General features: G+C 41.0%; 1 protein-coding gene across 1 annotated transcript; it reads left to right on the plus strand.

The window, feature by feature from the left end:
- The first annotated feature begins 8,320 nt into the window (after positions 1-8,320).
- LOC129357067 (AFG3-like protein 1) lies at positions 8,321-19,129 on the plus strand. Its single transcript, XM_055026587.1, is given in 18 exon segments — positions 8,321-8,440; positions 9,673-9,943; positions 11,453-11,546; positions 12,694-12,791; positions 13,115-13,336; positions 13,499-13,623; positions 14,401-14,668; positions 14,756-14,897; positions 14,974-15,052; positions 15,054-15,121; positions 15,197-15,259; positions 15,262-15,303; positions 15,515-15,640; positions 15,865-15,975; positions 16,149-16,271; positions 17,411-17,610; positions 17,810-18,004; positions 18,795-19,129. Coding segments are annotated over 17 exon segments (2,286 nt in total). The 5' UTR covers positions 8,321-8,440; positions 9,673-9,841; the 3' UTR covers positions 19,023-19,129.
- Positions 19,130-19,678: the final 549 nt, after the last annotated feature.

Below are 19,678 nucleotides of genomic sequence, written 5' to 3' on the forward strand. Positions count from 1 at the left end.
TTTTGAGTATGCTGAAGGGGGTTAGCAGGGTCAAAGTTCACCTACTCGCCATAAAAAACATAATCTGCTATATCTCCTACACAGAAACTCACAGAGGCACCAAAGTTTCTGTGATTGATCATCATCGGGTCTCCTACATTACCCTATGGTCGAATGATGACATCACTTAGGCCACGCCCCCTGAGAACAGGAAGTGTCATGTTTTACTGTCAATGGTCGCTATCTGACCCCTTTGACCTCATCAACATGAAACTGTGCCAAGACACAGAAGACATGTTGGTGTATTGAGGATTCCAACCCCGACCAGCTTCGATGGAGCAGGTGGGCATGGCGGCGTGGCGAAGTGACCTGTAACGCCATCGCCATACGTTTGGCTCTCAATACCACATTTTCGGGCTCAGCTGCTGCAAACTCACAAGGATGGATTCCCATCAACTCCCCGACTGGAATCCATCACAATATTTGTAGGGCGTGGCCTAATTTCTCTATAGCGCCCCTAGAAAACAGCAGCCCATAGGTTATGTTGTTATTAATTATTTAAATATACATTATTATAACTTTTATATATATAAGTTTATTTTGTGGGTTAAAGTACAAAACATTCATTCATTTTTGCTAGAAATAATACAAACAAAGTCATTCAGCAAACTTATGACACAGCGAAGTAAGAACACACTGGGGTCAGTGTTGATGGAGTACCACTGGCACCTTGTGGCGATATACTGGTACTGCTAGTGCAATACCAGTATTGCGACAGCAGGAGGTAGTGGTACTCCATCAATGACAAAACAGATCGACGCTACGTAATAACAGTCAGCCGGCGACAGCTGGAGCTGCGAAGTTTTCCTGAACATTTCGCTTGCTTTTTGGAGCCACAGAACTGGACTACGCTCAACATTTTCTTGGATTTGGAGTTGCAAATACGAACCACGCTTTGGAGCAAGAAGGCTCTGTTGGACCGGAGTTGGAGAAGTTTAATGGGCTCTTTGCACCTCAGCTTACACGTTCGGGAAACACGGCTGAAATGTTTTTCCAAGGTAACAAATAATAATGTATATCGATCCGAAACCCCAACAAGTAAGGCAAAGAAAGGTTTTAAGATGTTCGCCTCGTTATACATTCACAGATATGAAGGTGAGTTTTATTTCTTTAAACTGCTAGCACAAGCCTGCTAGCTTCTAGTAAAAATCTGCTATTTAATTATCTAAAGATTTCTCAGCCATTCTACCGGGACACTGTTTGTGCCTTATTTTCAAGCATATTACGTGTGTTTATTAACGACAATAAAGCAGCGGGGAGGGGTGGGGGGGCAGATTACAGTTCAGAGTTTTGCTTGAAGTATAGACGAAAACGAGCACAGAGCTTACTCTGGTATCGGAGTTCTAGTTCAGCTGAGTGTTCAGATTCAGAGTTATTACTTTTAGAAAAATATGGCCGTGTTGCTTAAGGTTTCTGTGTTATTTCGTTTTATTACTTTTGCATGCTTGTTGTGAATGGCTCATTAAGACAGTGTTTAGAGCGGTGTGTACAGCGTTAGCTTCAAGTGGTAGCTTTAACTTGTAGCAACGAATATTTACAAGCTGTCTTAATTGAGGATGGCTTGGAATCCATGAAAACTTAAACAAAGTACATAGTATTGTTTTATTTGTGTCTTAAGTACGACTTGTCTTTTATAGCAGTCATAGTTTCTGAAAGTGGAAAAAAAGAGCCGCATTCGGGTATACAGTTGTGACGTCAGCGCGGCAGGTGCAAAGAGCCCATTGCTTTTCGTTTAAACAGTCGTAACTCGGGGTGCGGTGAGTAATTTATTCCTTCCTGCTGGTTCTGGAAGCCGTCATGTTTGGAACATTATTCTGAGGAGGATGCTAACCAATGCCTGAGGCTGCAACGTTTTTAATGCTAACGAAGCGCTTTACTAATTCAATAAACTGAATAGTGTGTGTGATACATCCAGTTTCATAAATTCAGAGTTGTTTGTTATTATGTATAGAAGATTTTTAAAATGTCGTTTGAAAGAGCTCTGAGAAAATGCTAAGTATCTTTTTACAGATCCATTGGTGTTGTATATTTAGTTGCAGCACTTCCTGTGATTAATACCTAATTAATGGATGGGATTCAGTCTGTGCTATTGTTCTAAAGTGCTGAAAGTTAACTGTGCTCTGTTATTGTGCATTGCCCTTGGTTTATTACTGAACAGTGCGGTTTATTAAACTGATACATCTTAACCTTCACCATTTTCCTGACTCATTTCACGATAACGTTAAAGTTGGACTGCATTTACATCTCAGTTGTAGTTAACATCAAGCATGTGGGTGTGGCTTAGTGTAAAACTTTCACTATTTACCATGAAACATCAACATTAAATGACTTCCAAATGCAAGATCACAGCTGCATCATCACACTTCCTCTGTCTTTCTAGAGAACAGCCCTGAACACATTTCCATGGTCACTTGATGACCTCACTGTAGCCCCGCCCACTTTTAAGAGCAGTCACATGTTTTTTCTGCTGTATGTTTTACTGTTATTCTATAATTTATATGGGTTTCATCATGTGAATACTGACTAAAAATGATACATGATGAACTCTATGAATGCTGGCTGCTGACCGACCGCATTGGGGTGTAGAAATGACGAACTGCATTACTTCGCCACGTGCATATGATCGGCTCTAAATGACACATGGATCATCCGACTGGCGCCAAATTGAAAACGTATGACCTTTGTTGACTCTAAAGAGCAAAACAGCATTGAAATGTATTTTTACTCCACTGCGCCCCTACATTAATCCGCCAGCTGTATTTCTCGCTAAACCAATGAATCTATACCACATTTTTTTGCATCTTGAAGGATAGCCGCCGAACGCATAGATGCGTACCGCCTGGAGGACGGGCGCGGAAACTGCGCAACAACTTCTGTCTTAGCACGTGCGCAGCGTTGATGGAAACTGAGCAACTGCTTCCGCGGTGCGGGCGGAGGCGCTGAAAACTGCGTGAGAGCTTCTGTGGTGGCTGGCGTGAGGCGGCGGTTGCTCGTACCCCGCGGTGGCAATAGGCCGGAGCGGCGCTTGTCTGCGAGGGCCGTTCGAGGCTGCTTGCAGCTTTAATTATTATTATTCTTCCACCCAAATGAATTGGCTTTTTGGGGCTTTATCATATTCAAAAACTCACCAAACTTGGCGGAGCCTTAAGCCTGTTTAAAATTTACGTATTTTAAAGTCGTAGCAAAATTGCAACAGAAATGTCTCTACGGCGCCACCTAGAAATTGGAAAAACACCCTTTTTTTACCTCTGCTATTCACTTACTTTATCGTAGCCACATGAAATTTGTACACTTGTAGAACTCCCCAAGACGCTCAAAATTTACAATTAATGTCATAGTGCAAGTATCACAGGAAGTCAGCCATTTTTGATTGAAGTTCCCATTTTGACCCCATTTTTGCCGATTTTTGCCGTTTACAGCCTTTGTATTTGATCTATCTCCTCCTAGGGATTTTGATTGATCGACTTCAAACTCGGTCAGTCTGTTCATAAGGCATGTCTTATCTAAAGTTATCTAAACGGTGAGTTTTTGAGTATGCTGAAGGGGGGTTAGCAGGGGTCAAAGTTCACCTACTCGTCATAAAAAAAATAAACTGCTATATCTCTTACACAGAAACTCACAGAAGCATCAAAGTTTCTGTGATTGATCATCATCGGGTCTTCTACAATACCCTATGGTCGAATGATGACATCACTTAGGCCACGCCCCCTGAGAACAGGAAGTGTAATGTTTTACTGTGAACTGTCGCTATCTGACCCCTTTGACCTCATCAACATGAAACTGTGCCCAGACACAGAGAACATGTTGGTGTATTGAGGATTCCAACCCGACCAGCTTCGATGGAGCAGGCGGGGTGGTGGCGTGGCGAAGTCACCTGTAACGCCATCGCCATACGTTTGGCTCTCAATTCCACATTTTCGGGCCCAGCTGCTGCAAACTCATAAGGATGGACCCTCATCCACTCCCCAACAGGAATCCATCACAATATTTGGGGGCGTAGCCTAATTTCTCTATAGCGCCCCCTAGAAAACTTTAAATGATCAGCCCCAAGCCATGCTTTAACCTACAAATACAAAACTTTGTACACATGTGTACCTTGTCAGGACGTACAAAAAAGTCTCTGGAGCCATGGTCTAAACCCACAGGAAGTCAGCCATTTTGGATTCAAGTTCGGTTTTGACCCCATTTTTGCCGTTTACAGCCTTCATATTTGATCTATCTCCTCCTGGGGATTTCGATTGATCGGCTTCAACTCGGTCAGTCTGTTCATAAGGCATGTCTCATCTAAAGTTATCTAAACGGTGAGTTTTTGAGTATGCTGAAGGGGGGTTAGCAGGGGTCAAGTTCACCTACTCGCCGTAAAAATAAACTGCTATATCTCCTACACAGAAACTCACAGAGGCACCAAAGTTTCTGTGATTGATCATCATCGGGTCTTCTACAATACCCTATGGTCGAATGATGACCTCACTTAGGCCACGCCCCTGAGAACAGGAAGTGTAATGTTTACTGTGAACTGTCGCTATCTGACCCCTTTGACCTCATCAACATGAAACTGTGCCCAGACACAGAAGACATGTGGTGTCTTGAGGATTCCAACCCCGACCAGCTACGATGGAGCAGGTGGGCGTGGTGGCGTGGCGAAGTGACCTGTAACGCCATCGCCATACGTTTGGCTCTCAATTCCACATTTCGGACCAGCTGCTGCAAACTCACAAGGATGAATATTTATCACTCCCCGACTAGAATCCATCACAATCTTTGGTGGGCGTAGCCTAATTTCTCTATAGCGCCCCCTAGAAAACTTTAAATGATCAGCCCCAAGCCATGCTTTAACCTACAATTACGAAACTTTGTACACATGTGTACCTTGTCAGGACGTACAAAAAAGTCTCTTGGAGCCATGGTCTAACCCCAAAGGAAGTCGGCATTTTGGATTCAAGTTCGGTTTTTGACCCCATTTTTGCCGTTTGCAGCCTTTGTATTTGATCTATCTCCTCCTAGGGATTTCGATTGATCGGCTTCAAACTCGGTCAGTCTGTTCATAAGGCATGTCTCATCTAAAGTTATCTAAACGGTGAGTTTTTCAGTAAGCTGAAGGGGGTTACAGGGTCAAGTTCACCCTACTCGCCGTAAAAAAATAAACTGTTATATCTCCTACACAGAAAACTCACACAGGTACCAAAATTACTGTTGTTGATCATCATCGGGTCTACTACAATACCCTATGGTCAAATGATGACATCACTTAGGCACGCCCCCTGAGAACAGGAAGTGTCATGTTTTACTGTCAATGGTCGCTATCTGACCCCTTGACTCATCAACATGAAACTGTGCCCAGTCACAGAAGACATGTTTGTGTATTGAGGATTCCAACCCCGACCAGCTTCGATGGAGCAGGTGGCGTGGCGGCGTGGCGAAGTGACCTGTAACGCCATTGCCATACGTTTGGCTCTCAATTTTATTTTTAAAGTTTTTTTTTTTTTTAATAATTTTGTTTTGTGGGTTAGAGTACAAACATTCATTAATTTTGGCTAGAAATAATACAAACATCGTCATTCAGCAAAACCTTTATTGTGTTACTCAGCTCCGCTGAGTAACACATTCTGGTCAGTGTTGATGGAGTACGACTGGCCCCTGGTGGCGCAATACTGGTACTGCTGGCGCAATACCATTATTGCGCCAGCAGGAGTCACTGGTACTCCATCAATGAGAAAACAAATCAAGTTCGGTTTTTTTCGGACGGCCGTGAAAACGTTTCCAGCGCGTCTGCCGTGAGATTTCCAAAAGGACAGCGATTACATTTAACCTGAAATGTTATATGTAAGCCCTAAGATAATTTTTGTTGGCTTAAAACACGGAGTAAATGTAGCGTTTTGTTAATGACTGTTATTTCCTACCGCCAGTAAATGCATCATTTCCCTCGTCTCTGCCTTAATGGCCAGTCAAGGGCAAAAACAAATTTAAGCAATTTGATTGGTTGAGAAGGACTGCACGTACTGTAGCTGTGCTAATACTTACTGTACGTACTGGCAGTCCGCAGGAGATCGTACATGGTTGAGGTTCGGCGCATTACGCTGTGGACTGTACATTTTTTTTGCTAAACTGTTGGAGCAGCTAAGTTTTCCTGAACATTATGCCTGGTTTATGGAGCCACAGAACCGGACCACGCTAACGTTTGCTTCGGTTTTGGAGCTGCAGACCCGACGCTCATGAGCCGGAACTGTCTGTTGGAGAGGAGTTTTATTGCCGTTCGTCTTAAAAGTGGTAACTGGAGATGCGGTGAGTGAAGCTCAGTTCACACTACACGATTTTAGAAAAGTCGGCCAATTCTGAAAACGTGAGAGAACACACACTAGCCTATTTAAAATCGTAGGTGTAACGGGTTCGTTCTAAGAGTGTGAGGTTTCACTCGAACACATTCTAATACCAGCTACGAAATACCTTCAAATTAAAATTCTGCACTACCACAGCTGAATTTGGAGTAAACAAACAAACATGGACAACGACGTTGAAGTGGTAACTTTAGTTTGCGGACTTATTTTAACCCAAAAAAGACGTAACCAAAAATCAAAGCTTTGGATTAAGAACTGGAGATATCGTAAGCAAGGATTATATTTGTTGCATCGCAACATGGAGGTGAGTTTTTTTTTTATAAAAAATACTGTTTTCAATGTTTTTAGAAAATCAAATGGGAGTTATCCTTTCTCCCCAACTGACCGCGAAAGCTTATTCCAGCTCCTTTAATTGAAACTTATTATATTGTTTAAAATTGTATTATGACTGCAGAATAAAATCAAATGCGCCATTTCAACCAAAGATTGGAATGTGCTTCTCAACCAGATGTACTCTGTGCAATAATTTTATAATTATCTTTCATTAAAAGATAAAAAAAAAAGTCGGAGGAACACCACAGAGATTGGATGAATGAGCAAAGATGATTAAAGACAGTCAATATCCCGATTTTAGATCAAAGCGGTCCCGACGTTCCACCGACTGGACCCGATCAGTCGTAACACACCACACACTACAGGATGATCGGTTACGATTGTTGAGAGCGACAATCTTACAACGTTCTGAGTTCTTAAGACTGATACATTGGGGTTGTAATATTTACTTGGACCACTTGCTGTGATTAATACCTAATTATTGAGAGAGATTAAACCTGTGCTTTTGTTCTAATGTACTGAAAGTTAACTGTGCTCTCTGAATGTGCATTGCCCTTGGTTTATTACTGATCAGAAGGGTTTATTAAACTGATACATCTTAACCTTTACCATTTTCCTGACTCATTTTAGGAAAATGTTAAAGTTGCACTGCATTTAGATCTCAGTTGCAGTTAACATCAAAGCATGTGGGTGTGGCTTAGTGTAAAACTTTCACTATTTGCCATGAAACATAAACATTAAAAAACTTCCAAATGCAAGATCACAGCTGCATCACACTTCCCGTGTTTCTCTATAGAACAATCCTGAACACATTTCCATGGTCACTTGATGAAATCACCCTAGCCCCGCCCACTTTTCAAAGGCAATCACCAGTTTTTTCTCCTGTGAGTTTTACTGTTATTCTATCATATATATGGGTTTCATCATGTGAATACTGACTTAAAACGACAAGATGATGAACTCTGTGAATGCTGGCTGCTGACCAAACCGCATTGGGGTGTAGAAATGGCGAACTGCAGTTCTTCACCATGTGCATATAATAGGCTCTAAATGATACGTTGATCATCCGACTGGCGCCAAATTGGATATGTATGACCTTTGTTGACCTCTAAACACCCCAACAACATTGAAATGTATTTTGACTCCACTGCGCCAACTACATTAATACACCAGCTATATCTCCTCGCTATATCAATGAATCTGCACCACATTTTTTGTGCGTCGTCAGGAAGTGCCGCCGAATGCATCGATGCGTACCGCCTGGTGGACGGGCGCGGAAACCGCGCAACGACTTCTGTGTTAGAACGTGGGGAGCGTTAATGGAAACGGAGCAACAGTTTCCGCGGTGCGGGCGGAGGTGCTGAAAACTGCTGAGAGTATCTGTGGTGGCTGGCGTCGGGCGGCGGTTGCTAGTACCCTGCGGTGGCAATAGGCCGGAGCGGCGCTTGGCTGCGAGGGCCGCTCGAGGCTGCTTGCAGCTTAATTAGTATTTTGTGTTTCCTCATTTAAAAACGAGTATTTGTTAACATAAGAATTTATGCTTTTATTTTGAAAGGGTTTTAAACGGAAGAGTGGTGAAGTGTGACGCCAACGTTAGACAATTAACTGACAATTAACTGCTGGTCATCGGGCAGAAAGAGAGAGCGCTCAGGTTGGAGTAAAGCTAATAAAGGTGTGGTTCAGATTAGGGTGTAGACAGTCAGTTGGTTGGCGCTTGGTTGATGGGGAACAAGGTGAGAGTTTTTAATATGTAAATATATATTTAGTTTTACTGTAAAATGTGTAATTTGCTTTGGGTGTGACGGTTGTGTTATTATACGGCACTAATATTCGTTGATTAACCGTTAATAGTTAATTTGTTGCACTTTATGACAGGTTTAATTACAGAATGTAAGAAAAATGATTTATATGTTAAAGTAAAATGTGAAAACAACACTGTTTGAGTTATTAATGTATTTTATTTGTATGTTCTGTAGCTCTTACGGTGTGTTCACATAAAAAGGCATTAAATAAACGTTGTGAACCATCAGTTTGAGAGACCATCCATTCAACCGGGACGCTACAGTCAGAACTCAAGATGTCAGAATTGATTTCATTGGATTTATTTCCATCGCTTCTTAAAACCAGGCAACAAGATTCAATTAAACAGTGTCACTGCTTTTAAATAGTTTTCTATTGTTTTACACTTGTGCATATGTATCAATTGGTTTTATTTTGTAACCAGGTTGCTGTGTGTTGCAGACTTCTGCCCAGGTCCCTCTTGAAAATGAGATCCAGATCTCAACCGGGTTTACCTGGATAAATAAAGAAAATAAAATCAAAAACAAAAACGGGAAAAACAGTTGCCCATTTAGTCTCCTCGTGACTCTTGTCGTATTTCAGTTTTTTTTTTTCTTGAAATAGTTTATATAAAAAAAGACAAAATATTGTCTCATGCTCTTCAAGGGAGGATTTATTTTCCAAAAATCTCATGTTAATATCTCTTTTTCTTATTTTATCTTTTATAAACTTTATTTATTACAATAAGCAACCATACAATTGTACTGTGGATATAACACAAAAATACAATAATAATAATTTACTAGGGGGAGCATAAAATAGAGCATGAAGACAAGAAAATTATAGTCAAAATAAATATGCATGAAGCATGTTAGTATCTCTCATGTACAAAATGAAACACTACATTTACGCATGTATTGCGTGTGAGATGTAAATATTTAGTTTTACTTGGTGTTTGGTTGAGAAGTTTGCTCTGCTTAGCCAATCAGACAGACGGGCAAGTGTGAGGACCCATAGCTGCCTTTTCTTTCTGCCCGAATGTAATAAAGCGATAACCAGCTTAAAATAGATTAATCTGTAGATTTTATAAATTTTTCTTGTAAAAATATTTAGTTGATATGTAATTTAGGTGAAGATATGTATATTGTTTCATACTATGTTACCGATTGTAAACATTTTTTCACAGGCATTGAAAGAGAAAGTCTGTATCGGGCTTCGATCACCCTCCCGTTGACATTTCTTACCAAACTTCGCTTGTAAGCACAACATGTTGGCGCTAGAGTGATGAGGTAACGAAGCAAAACAGAATACTGTAATTTCTAAAAGCTAGAAAGTTTTCTGGGGCCACAGAGAGGATGTCTCAGCTGCTAAGACTTCTCTCGGCGGCTGTTTTGCCTCTCTGCCGGGCCAGAGGAGCCCGAGGTCGCACACTGGGTTCAGTTAGCTTCGCGGTTCGGGTAGGTAACTGCTGACTGTTTCTCATTCTCTGCTGTCAACATCACTGTGACCCTTTCAGGGACGCTTCAGGAGTTGCATAGACACATTTTACTGTAATACAGCTAAATCGAAACATAATTTTGCGTAACAAAAACATCCCTGAATTGAACATGAGGCCAGATTTAGCAGATTTTCTAAAATCTTTTCTATTTTGTTCTACGATTCGACCTCCGCTGTTTTTTTTAAGCTCAAGTTTCACCTCACGTGTTTAAGCAACAGTTAAGATTTTGTTTTCATATCTATTCCATTATTATGTCGGAAACTGATGCTTTGTTCGGGATATTGCTGTTTTGATCAAAGGTTTTAAAACGATGCTGAAGTTGACATCTGATCAGCAGCTTCATATTCGGCACGAGACGAAAGGGCCATTTACCAAACCGAGGCAACGTTTGATTAGTTGGAGTTTCAAATCTAACACACGTAGAATGTTCAAACACGAGGCGGGTTGCATTACAATAACTATAAACGACATTAAACACAGTTTCTCATTATTTGAAAAACGTTAATTGTATTGTGAAAACACAAATGTGTAAATTCTATAACCTTTTAGCTATCAGACCACCTTTCATGGGTTCCTGCTAAAAATATCAACTAAATGTAGTTTTTTGAGGACGTCAAGTTAGCTGTGATTAGGATTGAATCATGGTGGAAACATTACATCATTCATTCAGAGATGCAGTCTCATGCTGTGAAACTGATGGCCACTAATAAGAAAAGGACCAACTCAATAATAAACTGAACTTGACCACATTGTTTAATTACCAGAATCAAATGATAATATAGCTGACTTTGAAACTGTTATAAATTAGATGCTTTCTTTTATAACGTGAATTGAGATTACATTTGTTTGACAGTTGCATTTGTCACTATATCAACAAAATAAAGAAGTTGATGTAAATAGCTTTACAGATAGAAGCTGTTTCATGGAGAAGCTGTGTTACAGAAAGGTTAAAAGTTTAGTCTTCATAAAAAAAAGAAAACAAAGATGGCTTAGATAGTTTATGTCTTGTTAACAATTAAAACAGGTTAATACCAGAAAGGTGAATTAATCACTCTAAAGAGCAAAACCTGCTGAATATGTAACGTCCATTTTGCTTCTCCACTGATCAGTGGCATTAAGTGTCATTAGACTCTATTAAAGAATAGTTCTGGGACAACAGCAAACAATATTTTATTGTTTTATTTTATTGTCAGCTTTGCTTCTGCAGTCCAGAACTTATTCTAACTTATTTTGGATGAATGCCTGGATGAAAACATGAAAACAATTCTACATTAGAATGAAGGTTGCTAAAGGTTATTAAAACAATGACAGAGCAGATTTGTGGTGTCATCAAAGCACTATCCCGACCAAAACAAATATATTCTTTCCTCATACTGTGGAATCTGAAGGTGATTTTATCTGAGTCTGTGTGGTTCCTGTTGGTAGAGTCTTATAACTGTGTTCTGACATTGTCTTTTTTTTTTTTCAGGACTATAGTTTTTTCAGTCAAAGTCAAGCTAATTTCTCTTCTCGTCAAAGAACCTGGTTAGCTAAGCGACGCGTCTATTCTACTGAGCCAAAAGGTGAGAGCTGCTGGATATGATCATCTGCTCAAATAAAAAGCTATTTCTTTTGATTTTTCTTTGAAACTTTTTGTGAAGCTATTTTATTGCTGTTATATGCAGTAATAAACCATTAGAAAAAAAGATTAGATGTGTGGGATAGGTATAGGGTAACATGTTTTATGTTTTAATAATCCTTTATTGATATTTATAGATACACTTTCTATAAATAGTATGGAATGCATTGTTTTATGTTTTCAATGTAAAGTTGTGGAAAGGGCCTGCAGATGGAAATTAGCTCCAGACCTAAAACCTGTTACACCGCATCTTTTCATATATATATTTTTTTACTAATACTCCTATATGTGGTCCTTGTCAAATAAATCACTGTAACAAACCGGGAGCAGAATGCTCATAAGTTTTCTTTAAAGGGGGAGAATTATGTAAAATTGACTTTTTTGAGCTTTGTGTTATGTTATTCCCTCATCAAAACATACCTGGAGTGTTGCCTTGATCCTTTCATGCATGTTTGATCCTTTAATCTCCCATGGCAACCATTTTGCTCCTTTAGACTAGCCAGCAGCTTTAGCAAACACCTGGTAGAACAACTCATTTGCTACTTCTCAGTGCAACACTAGAAAAAAAAGTCATTAAAGGGTTAATAGAGGAGCCATTTGTGATGATGTACTGAAGGTGAAGTTAGAGAAAAGTCGAAGTTTCTTAAAGAGACAGAGGCCCAATTTCAAGGTGTTAAAGTACAAAGTCAAATTTCTCTTAAGTCATATTTGACACATGGAACATTCTTATAATAACTAAAGTTAACATAGTTACTTGATTGTGCTGCAAAAGGGCACTATCTACCACTGCTCCTTTAATCAGGTGACAGGATGTTGAGGTCTTTTCGCACGTAGCAGTAAAAGTCACTGCTGCATGTGACTTCTACATGTTTTCCTGTTCAAACATCCCTGTATATTGCACATTTTGAAGCTACATCTCATTTAAATTATTTCAATAGAATATATATTTTTATTGCAAAATCAGTCAATGCCATTTTATAACACATGAGGTTTTGCTGTGAAATATTTGTCGGCTCTTATATTTTAGCATTGCCAATCATGGAAAGAATTGCCTCTTAGTGGTGCAATAAATCTTCTTGTCTGCATTTCAGATGGAAAAGAAGGAACACCAGCAGGAGATGGGGGAGGACGACCAGGTGGAGGAAAGAGAGGAGGTGGAGGGAAAGACTGGTGGAATCGGATGCAAAAGGTTTGTCAGAGGAAAAATAGCAGTGAAGATCCAACAATAAATTATAATATTTGTAAGGTTTACAAATAGCTTACAAAGGATAGATCATTGCAGAGTTCCTCCCTGTTGGTTAAGAGTAGCTTGAGGCTTGTATTCTACAGATGAAGTAGCACCTGCACAAGTCTTCCCTTCTGCATCTTAAAAAAAAGAAATTTTGCTTTGGAATCTAGTGAGAAAACTGTAAGATGTCAAACAATGTGTGTCTTGGGGGTTATTTATTTTTGCCCTGTGCCAGTAACGGCCTCAGATCATCTTTAGTTGGTGCTGGATTTGTGTGTTTTCAGGGCGACTTCCCCTGGGATGAGAAGGATTTCCGCTACATGATGCTCACTGTTGCTGGAGTCAGCTCGGTGCTGCTCTACTTCTACTTCCGAGACACGGGCCGAGAGATCAGCTGGAAGGACTTTGTGCACCGCTACCTGGGCAGAGGCCTGGTGGAGCGGTTGGAGGTGGTTAACAAACAGTTTGTCAGAGTCATCCTGGTACCGGGAGCGGATGCTGAGGGGGTGAGGTGATGTTAAAGTCTATTAATGGTTGTTGCAACACAGCAAAAAAATACATCAAAAATATTTCTCATCAATACCTTTGATTTAACATTGAACAGCCATCCTCTAGTTAACCTGCTTCTGTTTCAGACCGTTACATTCAGTCCTTTCTGTGTTCCTCAGAGTTATGTGTGGTTCAACATCGGCAGCGTTGATACATTTGAGAGGAATCTTGAGGCTGCACACATGGAACTAGCCCTGGAGCCGTCACACCGGACCGCGGTCATCTACAGCTCTGAGAGTGACGGGTGAACTTAACCCTTCTGTACCCAAAGAACAAAGTTTGATCTTCACTATGGAGGAAAAAATGAGAATTACAATTTATTTGGTCAATTTAAAAAACAAAAAGATGATTCATTAAGTTTGAAGAATACTGGGCTGCAGAGGTAACGCTTCACATCAGCATGTCCACCTGAAAACGTCTTTAAAAAATGGATTTTATTTCAGTTATTCCTTCCATTAGTTGAACTGAATGTCAGGTCAAAATAAATACAAGTTGTAAAACAGGCTTGTCAAACAAAATGATTGTTCTTGGTGGGTTAACATCGCTATGGAGACACAGGAAGTACATCGTTGAAAAAAATTTCAACTTCCAGATTTTCCATATTTAAATCTTAAATTTGATCAATTGTAAATTTATAAAATACATATATCAAAACATAAATTGTAGCAATTTATCACCCATCCTACTATGAACATCAGCGCTGATGGTCATAAAGGTTGGAACAACTTATTATGAAAGTAAATTCAAGATTTGTCCCATTCCATCCACATGCAAAAATATACAGAAAACTTGTTCTTTCTGGGCTTTTTGTGTGATAGAGGACAAAGTAATATGAACAACAAAGTTGCTTTATATTCTGTGTATTGGTGAGTCAGCTGAGCAATAAACAGGTCTGATGAGATTTCTGTAACATCTCTGAATGTTTTGGTCACTTGAACAGTATTATTTTTAGATTTCATATTGCTACATTGAAATGTTACGATATAGTTCAGTAGATTTTGTTTTTCTTACATCCTTACAGCTCCTTCTTGATGAGCATAATTCCTACTCTGTTGCTGATTGGCTTTCTGTTGTTCACACTCCGGCGTGGACCAATGGGAGGAGGGATTGGTGGGGGAAGGAGCCCCTTTAGCATGAGTGACTCAACAGCCAAGATGATGAAGGACAACATAGATGTCAAGTTCAAGGATGTGGCTGGCTGTGAGGAAGCTAAGCTGGAGATCTTGGAGTTTGTGAACTTCCTGAAAAACCCACAGCAGTACCAGGACCTGGGAGCCAAGATCCCCAAGGTGTGAGCAGCCAGGACTGTCAGAGGGGAAGTCCCCGTCCTCGTTCTTTAGTTGGCTAACAGTCGGTTGATGAGTGTGTTTTCGCAGGGTGCCGTTCTGTCTGGACCTCCTGGCACAGGAAAGACTCTGCTGGCCAAAGCCACAGCAGGAGAGGCCAACGTCCCCTTCATCACAGTCAATGGCTCCGAGTTCCTGGAGATGTTTGTCGGGGTCGGTCCAGCAAGGGTGAGTGGAACAGGCCCCGTTGCTGTCCAGTGCAGTGCTTCTCAGAAAATGAGAGTTGAACTAACATGGCTTCTGTGAAGGTGAGGGACATGTTGCCATGGCGAGGAAAAATGCACCATGCATCCTCTTTATAGATGAGATTGATGCTGTGGGAAAGAGAGGGAGGAAACTTTGGGGGACAGAGTGAACAGGAGAACACGTTAAACCAGCTGCTGGTTGAGATGGACGGTACAGCCACATTCTACTTTAGAGGCTGCTGCATTTTTTTTTTCTGTTTTAAAATGTTGTTTTTTTGTTTCTCAGGTTTTAACACATCTACTAATGTAGTGGTCCTTGCTGGAACCAATAGGCCGGACATCCTGGACCCGCTTTGATGAGACCAGGACGCTTTGACAGACAGATTTACATCGGTACACTCAGTCTTTCTGTTTACTGCAGCTTACAGTTTGTGTGGGATTCTGGTTAAACATCAGGCTGTTATGGAAAGCTGACATGTACCACCAGATCACTGAAAATATTCAAGGTGGTCTTCAGATTGTCTGCCTCAGAGGACATGTGTTGAAAGACCAATGTACAGATACTTGATGCAGATCACTGATGGTTTTTCCCTCCTCCTCTCAGGTCCTCCAGACATCAAAGGCAGGGCTTCCATCTTCAAAGTTCACCTGAGACCAATCAAACTGGATCCCAGTCTGGATAAGGATGCTCTAGCAAGGAAAATGGCAGCTGCCACACCAGGATTCACTGGTGTGTAACATCTACTTGATTTATGTGAAGCTTTAATTTATTGTTCTTAAGCTTTTGAATTACAGATGAAATTGAACTACTTTGCAATAGCTGTGAAGTAAATTTCTAAACGTTGGTCAAAGACTAATGTATAAAAATTGCATTCGTCAACATTATTGACAAATAGATTGATACATTCAATCCAATCTTAGATGATGCTTTGTATTTTTTTGTCAATGAATCAGGTGCTGACATTGCCAATGTGTGCAATGAAGCAGCATTGATAGCTGCCAGGCACCTGAGCCCCGCTGTCAACCCAAAGCACTTTGAGCAGGCAATCGATCGCGTCATCGGAGGTCAGTCACCAACTTTATCTGTGTTGCTAGCTTTTTTTCACATTGCCAGTGAAAACCTTGTCTTTTATGTCTTTTATCATGTAAAATAGGAAGAGCTAAGAGATGGACTGAAAAGAACATTTACTAGACAGTATATTTCATATTTATGTTTCACATTATCTGCCTGTGTTCAGGCCTGGAGAAGAAGACTCAGGTCCTGCAGCCGACAGAGAAGAAGACAGTAGCATATCATGAAGCCGGCCACGCCATCGTGGGCTGGTTTCTGCAGCATGCCGACCCGCTGCTCAAAGTATGGAGTCTGAACACGGCACAGTCACATCATGGCATCAAAATCAACTTCAAATTGTATACCAATATTAAATGAAGGCTGAGGAGTTTGTCATGAGTTTCTATTCAGAGTAAGCACACTGTTATAGACACCAAACTGAGCCTTTGCTCAATAATTAACTAGAAAGAAAATAAAACCATCAGAATCATCATCCAGCAATGCAAGGGTGATGCTGTTCTTCTTGTCATTAGAAAATCAGTTTTTCTGTGTCGCCATGCTGGAAAGCACTTAAAATGGATGCTATGGCTAGAAAAGTAGCGCACAAATTCAGCCTGTTTACCATTCGGTCTACTTCTATAAAGTTACTAGCAGAACATCTGATGGACTACTTGCTGCATGTAAGACCGTATGCTTTGGTTTCAACACACGTACACAGAACACTGGGTCTTAGAAAGAATGGGATTTATTTGTATGGGTCACAGAAGAACTCTTCAAACTATTAGCGTCCAAATAAACAGACAGGAGTAAACATAAACCACCCCAAAACTTCATTTCATGCTAAAAAGCAGGAGCTGGTATTGGTCCTTGTTGAGCTCTTTTAAGAGATTCACCAAGTTTTTTATTTTGCAAGTCCAGGTCTGGAAACCAAGGTATTATCTTGGTATTCTGCTAGAAATGGCTGCACCTGATCATCAGCTAATAGTTTTTAGTAGTCATGTCAAGTTTTATATTTGGGAATATAAAATCATATTTTATATTTCCAGATATGAAATATGCCTTCTGGACAGCAACAGTTGGACACATGTAATTCAGGAACAGAACCAGTGAAGGAGGAATTTGTTCTCTCTATGAAGTAGAGCTGGAGGTTTTACCGTGCTTACACCCAAGGGGCAAAAATATCTGGGTTAGTTTTTCCATGGTGGAGCAGATGTATCCAAATTCAAAGGCCTAGTTTCACATGAAAAGCTTTTACTTTGCACAGAGGATTGTCATGAATCCCTTGTGTAGTTTTGCAAACGTTGGTGTTGAGCACATGTGTGTGTTGTAGGTCTGTGTGTAGATAGAGGATCTTCACAATATTCCAAGACAAAACAATTGATAGTGCCTCATGTAACTGCACAGTTGCTCCTACTGCAATGTATTTAAAGAGCCTTGTCTTGTTTTCAGGTGTCCATCATTCACGGGGGAAGGGTTTGGGTTATGCTCAGTACCTGCCCAGAGAGCAGTACCTCTACACCAAAGAACAGCTGTTTGACAGAATGTGCATGATGCTGGGAGGGCGTGTGGCCGAGCAGGTCTTCTTTGGACGAATAACCACAGGAGCTCAGGATGACTTGAAGAAGGTCACACAGTCGGCCTATGCGCAGGTACACACACACACACACACACACACACACACCCACACACACACCCACACACACACACACACACACACACACACACCACACCACACACACCCACACACACACACACACACACACACACACACCCTTGCAGGGTACAAGTAATATGGAGGAAGGGGACTCTGTTGAGTTGTGACACTTCTCTCTGTTTGCTGATGTTCAGGTGGTGCAGTTTGGGATGAGTGACAAGGTCGGGCAGGTGTCGTTTGACCTTCCCCGGCAAGGTGAGATGGTACTGGAGAAGCCTTACAGTGAGGCGACAGCTGAACTCATTGATGAGGAGGTCAGAGGACTGGTGGACCGAGCGTATGACCGCACCCTGCAGCTGATCACCGACAAGAAGGACCTAGTGGACAAGGTGAGATGTTTATCAGGTGGCACAGGAGGGAGGTCAGTATTGTTCCCTACGTTTAAAGAGGTAGGGACATAGTTTCATATTGTAGCTGTCAAGTTACTGTGTTAACTTCAGTTGTTAAGCACATGCTGTATGTATCAAACATAACTTAGAAGAAATTTGACACCTTGAAATTGGGCCTTTGTCTCTTTAAAAAGCTGACATTCTTCCTGATATTGCAGCTTCATCATGTTGTCACAATAAAGCTCCTTCATAATTCTCTTTACAACTGTTCTGAGTATTTGACTGACATGTAAGTCATAAGATGAGCTCGACAAACAAAATTACAGTAGGTGTTTGTTAATTGCTGCTGCTAGTCTGGAGGAGTTGATTAGGGTTAGGGTTAGACAGGTGCTCTGTGAGGGACAGTAAAGCCTGGTGGGTTGCAAGGCTTATAGTACACTCGGCACCCTGGAATAACTACCAGCTGTTTAAAGACGTTGGAAAGCTTTAGAATTTTTACACTGAAGGGATTCTAATGCTCAGAAAGATAGTGTTGGTTTGCTCTTAGCTGGTTTGATTTTGAATATATGTTAGTGAACAGTTCTAAGTGAGGCTGAACCACTGGGTTTAAATGTTCCCATTTCCTGATTGTATCAATGCTGCTACTCAGTGTAGACGTTTGTGGGTTGGACTGATACAGAGATTTACAGAGGTTGTCTTTGTCGTCGTGCTGAACCCACCTGTGGATTCCCACAGGTGGGTTGGTGTAATTTATTTGAGCTTTTTTGTTTATCCTTGGTGTCATCCTCAGGTAGGGAAGCGTTTGCTCGAGAAGGAGGTGCTAGACAAAGCAGACATGGTGGAGCTGCTGGGTCCTCGGCCATTCAAGGAGAAGTCAACCTACGAGGAGTTTGTAGAGGGGACAGGGAGCTTCGAGGAAGACACAAGCCTTCCAGATGGCCTCAGGGACTGGAACCAGCAGAGAGGAGGGGAGTCGGAGGAGACAGATCCAACCCAGGACAGGCAGCAGGCGGTGTAAGATCTGAGGAATCTGGAGAAACTCATCCAGCTGGACAGAAATACATGAAGCTGCTGACTCTGAGTTTTGGTGCTTTATCAGAGGGCTGTGCTGCAGCTAACAGTCAACTATTTTCTTCAGAGGAATGATCTTTACAGAGCCACAAGATTTCCCGGCTCTAGAGCCTGCAACATTTAACTACATTGGGACAGAACAGAGTGAACATAATGCTTTCTTTATTTCTTTTACAAAATGTCCTTCCTCCTGATAATGAGGAAGAAATACTCGACTCGAGGAATATTTATGTGGCCAAACAAGGCTGATATGTTTTTAGAAACGAATCGGATGTTTTTTCATCAACCTGGTACAACTCGTCTCAACGTCCTGCTTCACAACAACACAGCAATTTTCATTTGTATTTTACCTGAGCTTGGACTTATCATAAAGATATTTTAATGATATAAACTGTGCGATCACAGGTGCCTGTAGATTTTACATTCAGGTAGAACAGTCACATCACATTCTGCTCAGTAGATGAAACTTGCTTTATTCTGTGTTGTCTGTAGTTTCAGTGGTTTTCAAGGTGTAAAGGAACTTTGTTAACTTGTTTTGGTTAATAAGGTTAACCAGAACTTAATCTTGTTGTGGTCAAGTTTAGTCTTTCTATCTTGAGCATC

Source organism: Poeciliopsis prolifica, unplaced genomic scaffold (assembly GCF_027474105.1).
Source record: "Poeciliopsis prolifica strain line A6 unplaced genomic scaffold, Auburn_PproV2 SCAFFOLD227, whole genome shotgun sequence".
NCBI classification, from domain to species: Eukaryota; Metazoa; Chordata; class Actinopteri; order Cyprinodontiformes; family Poeciliidae; genus Poeciliopsis; species Poeciliopsis prolifica.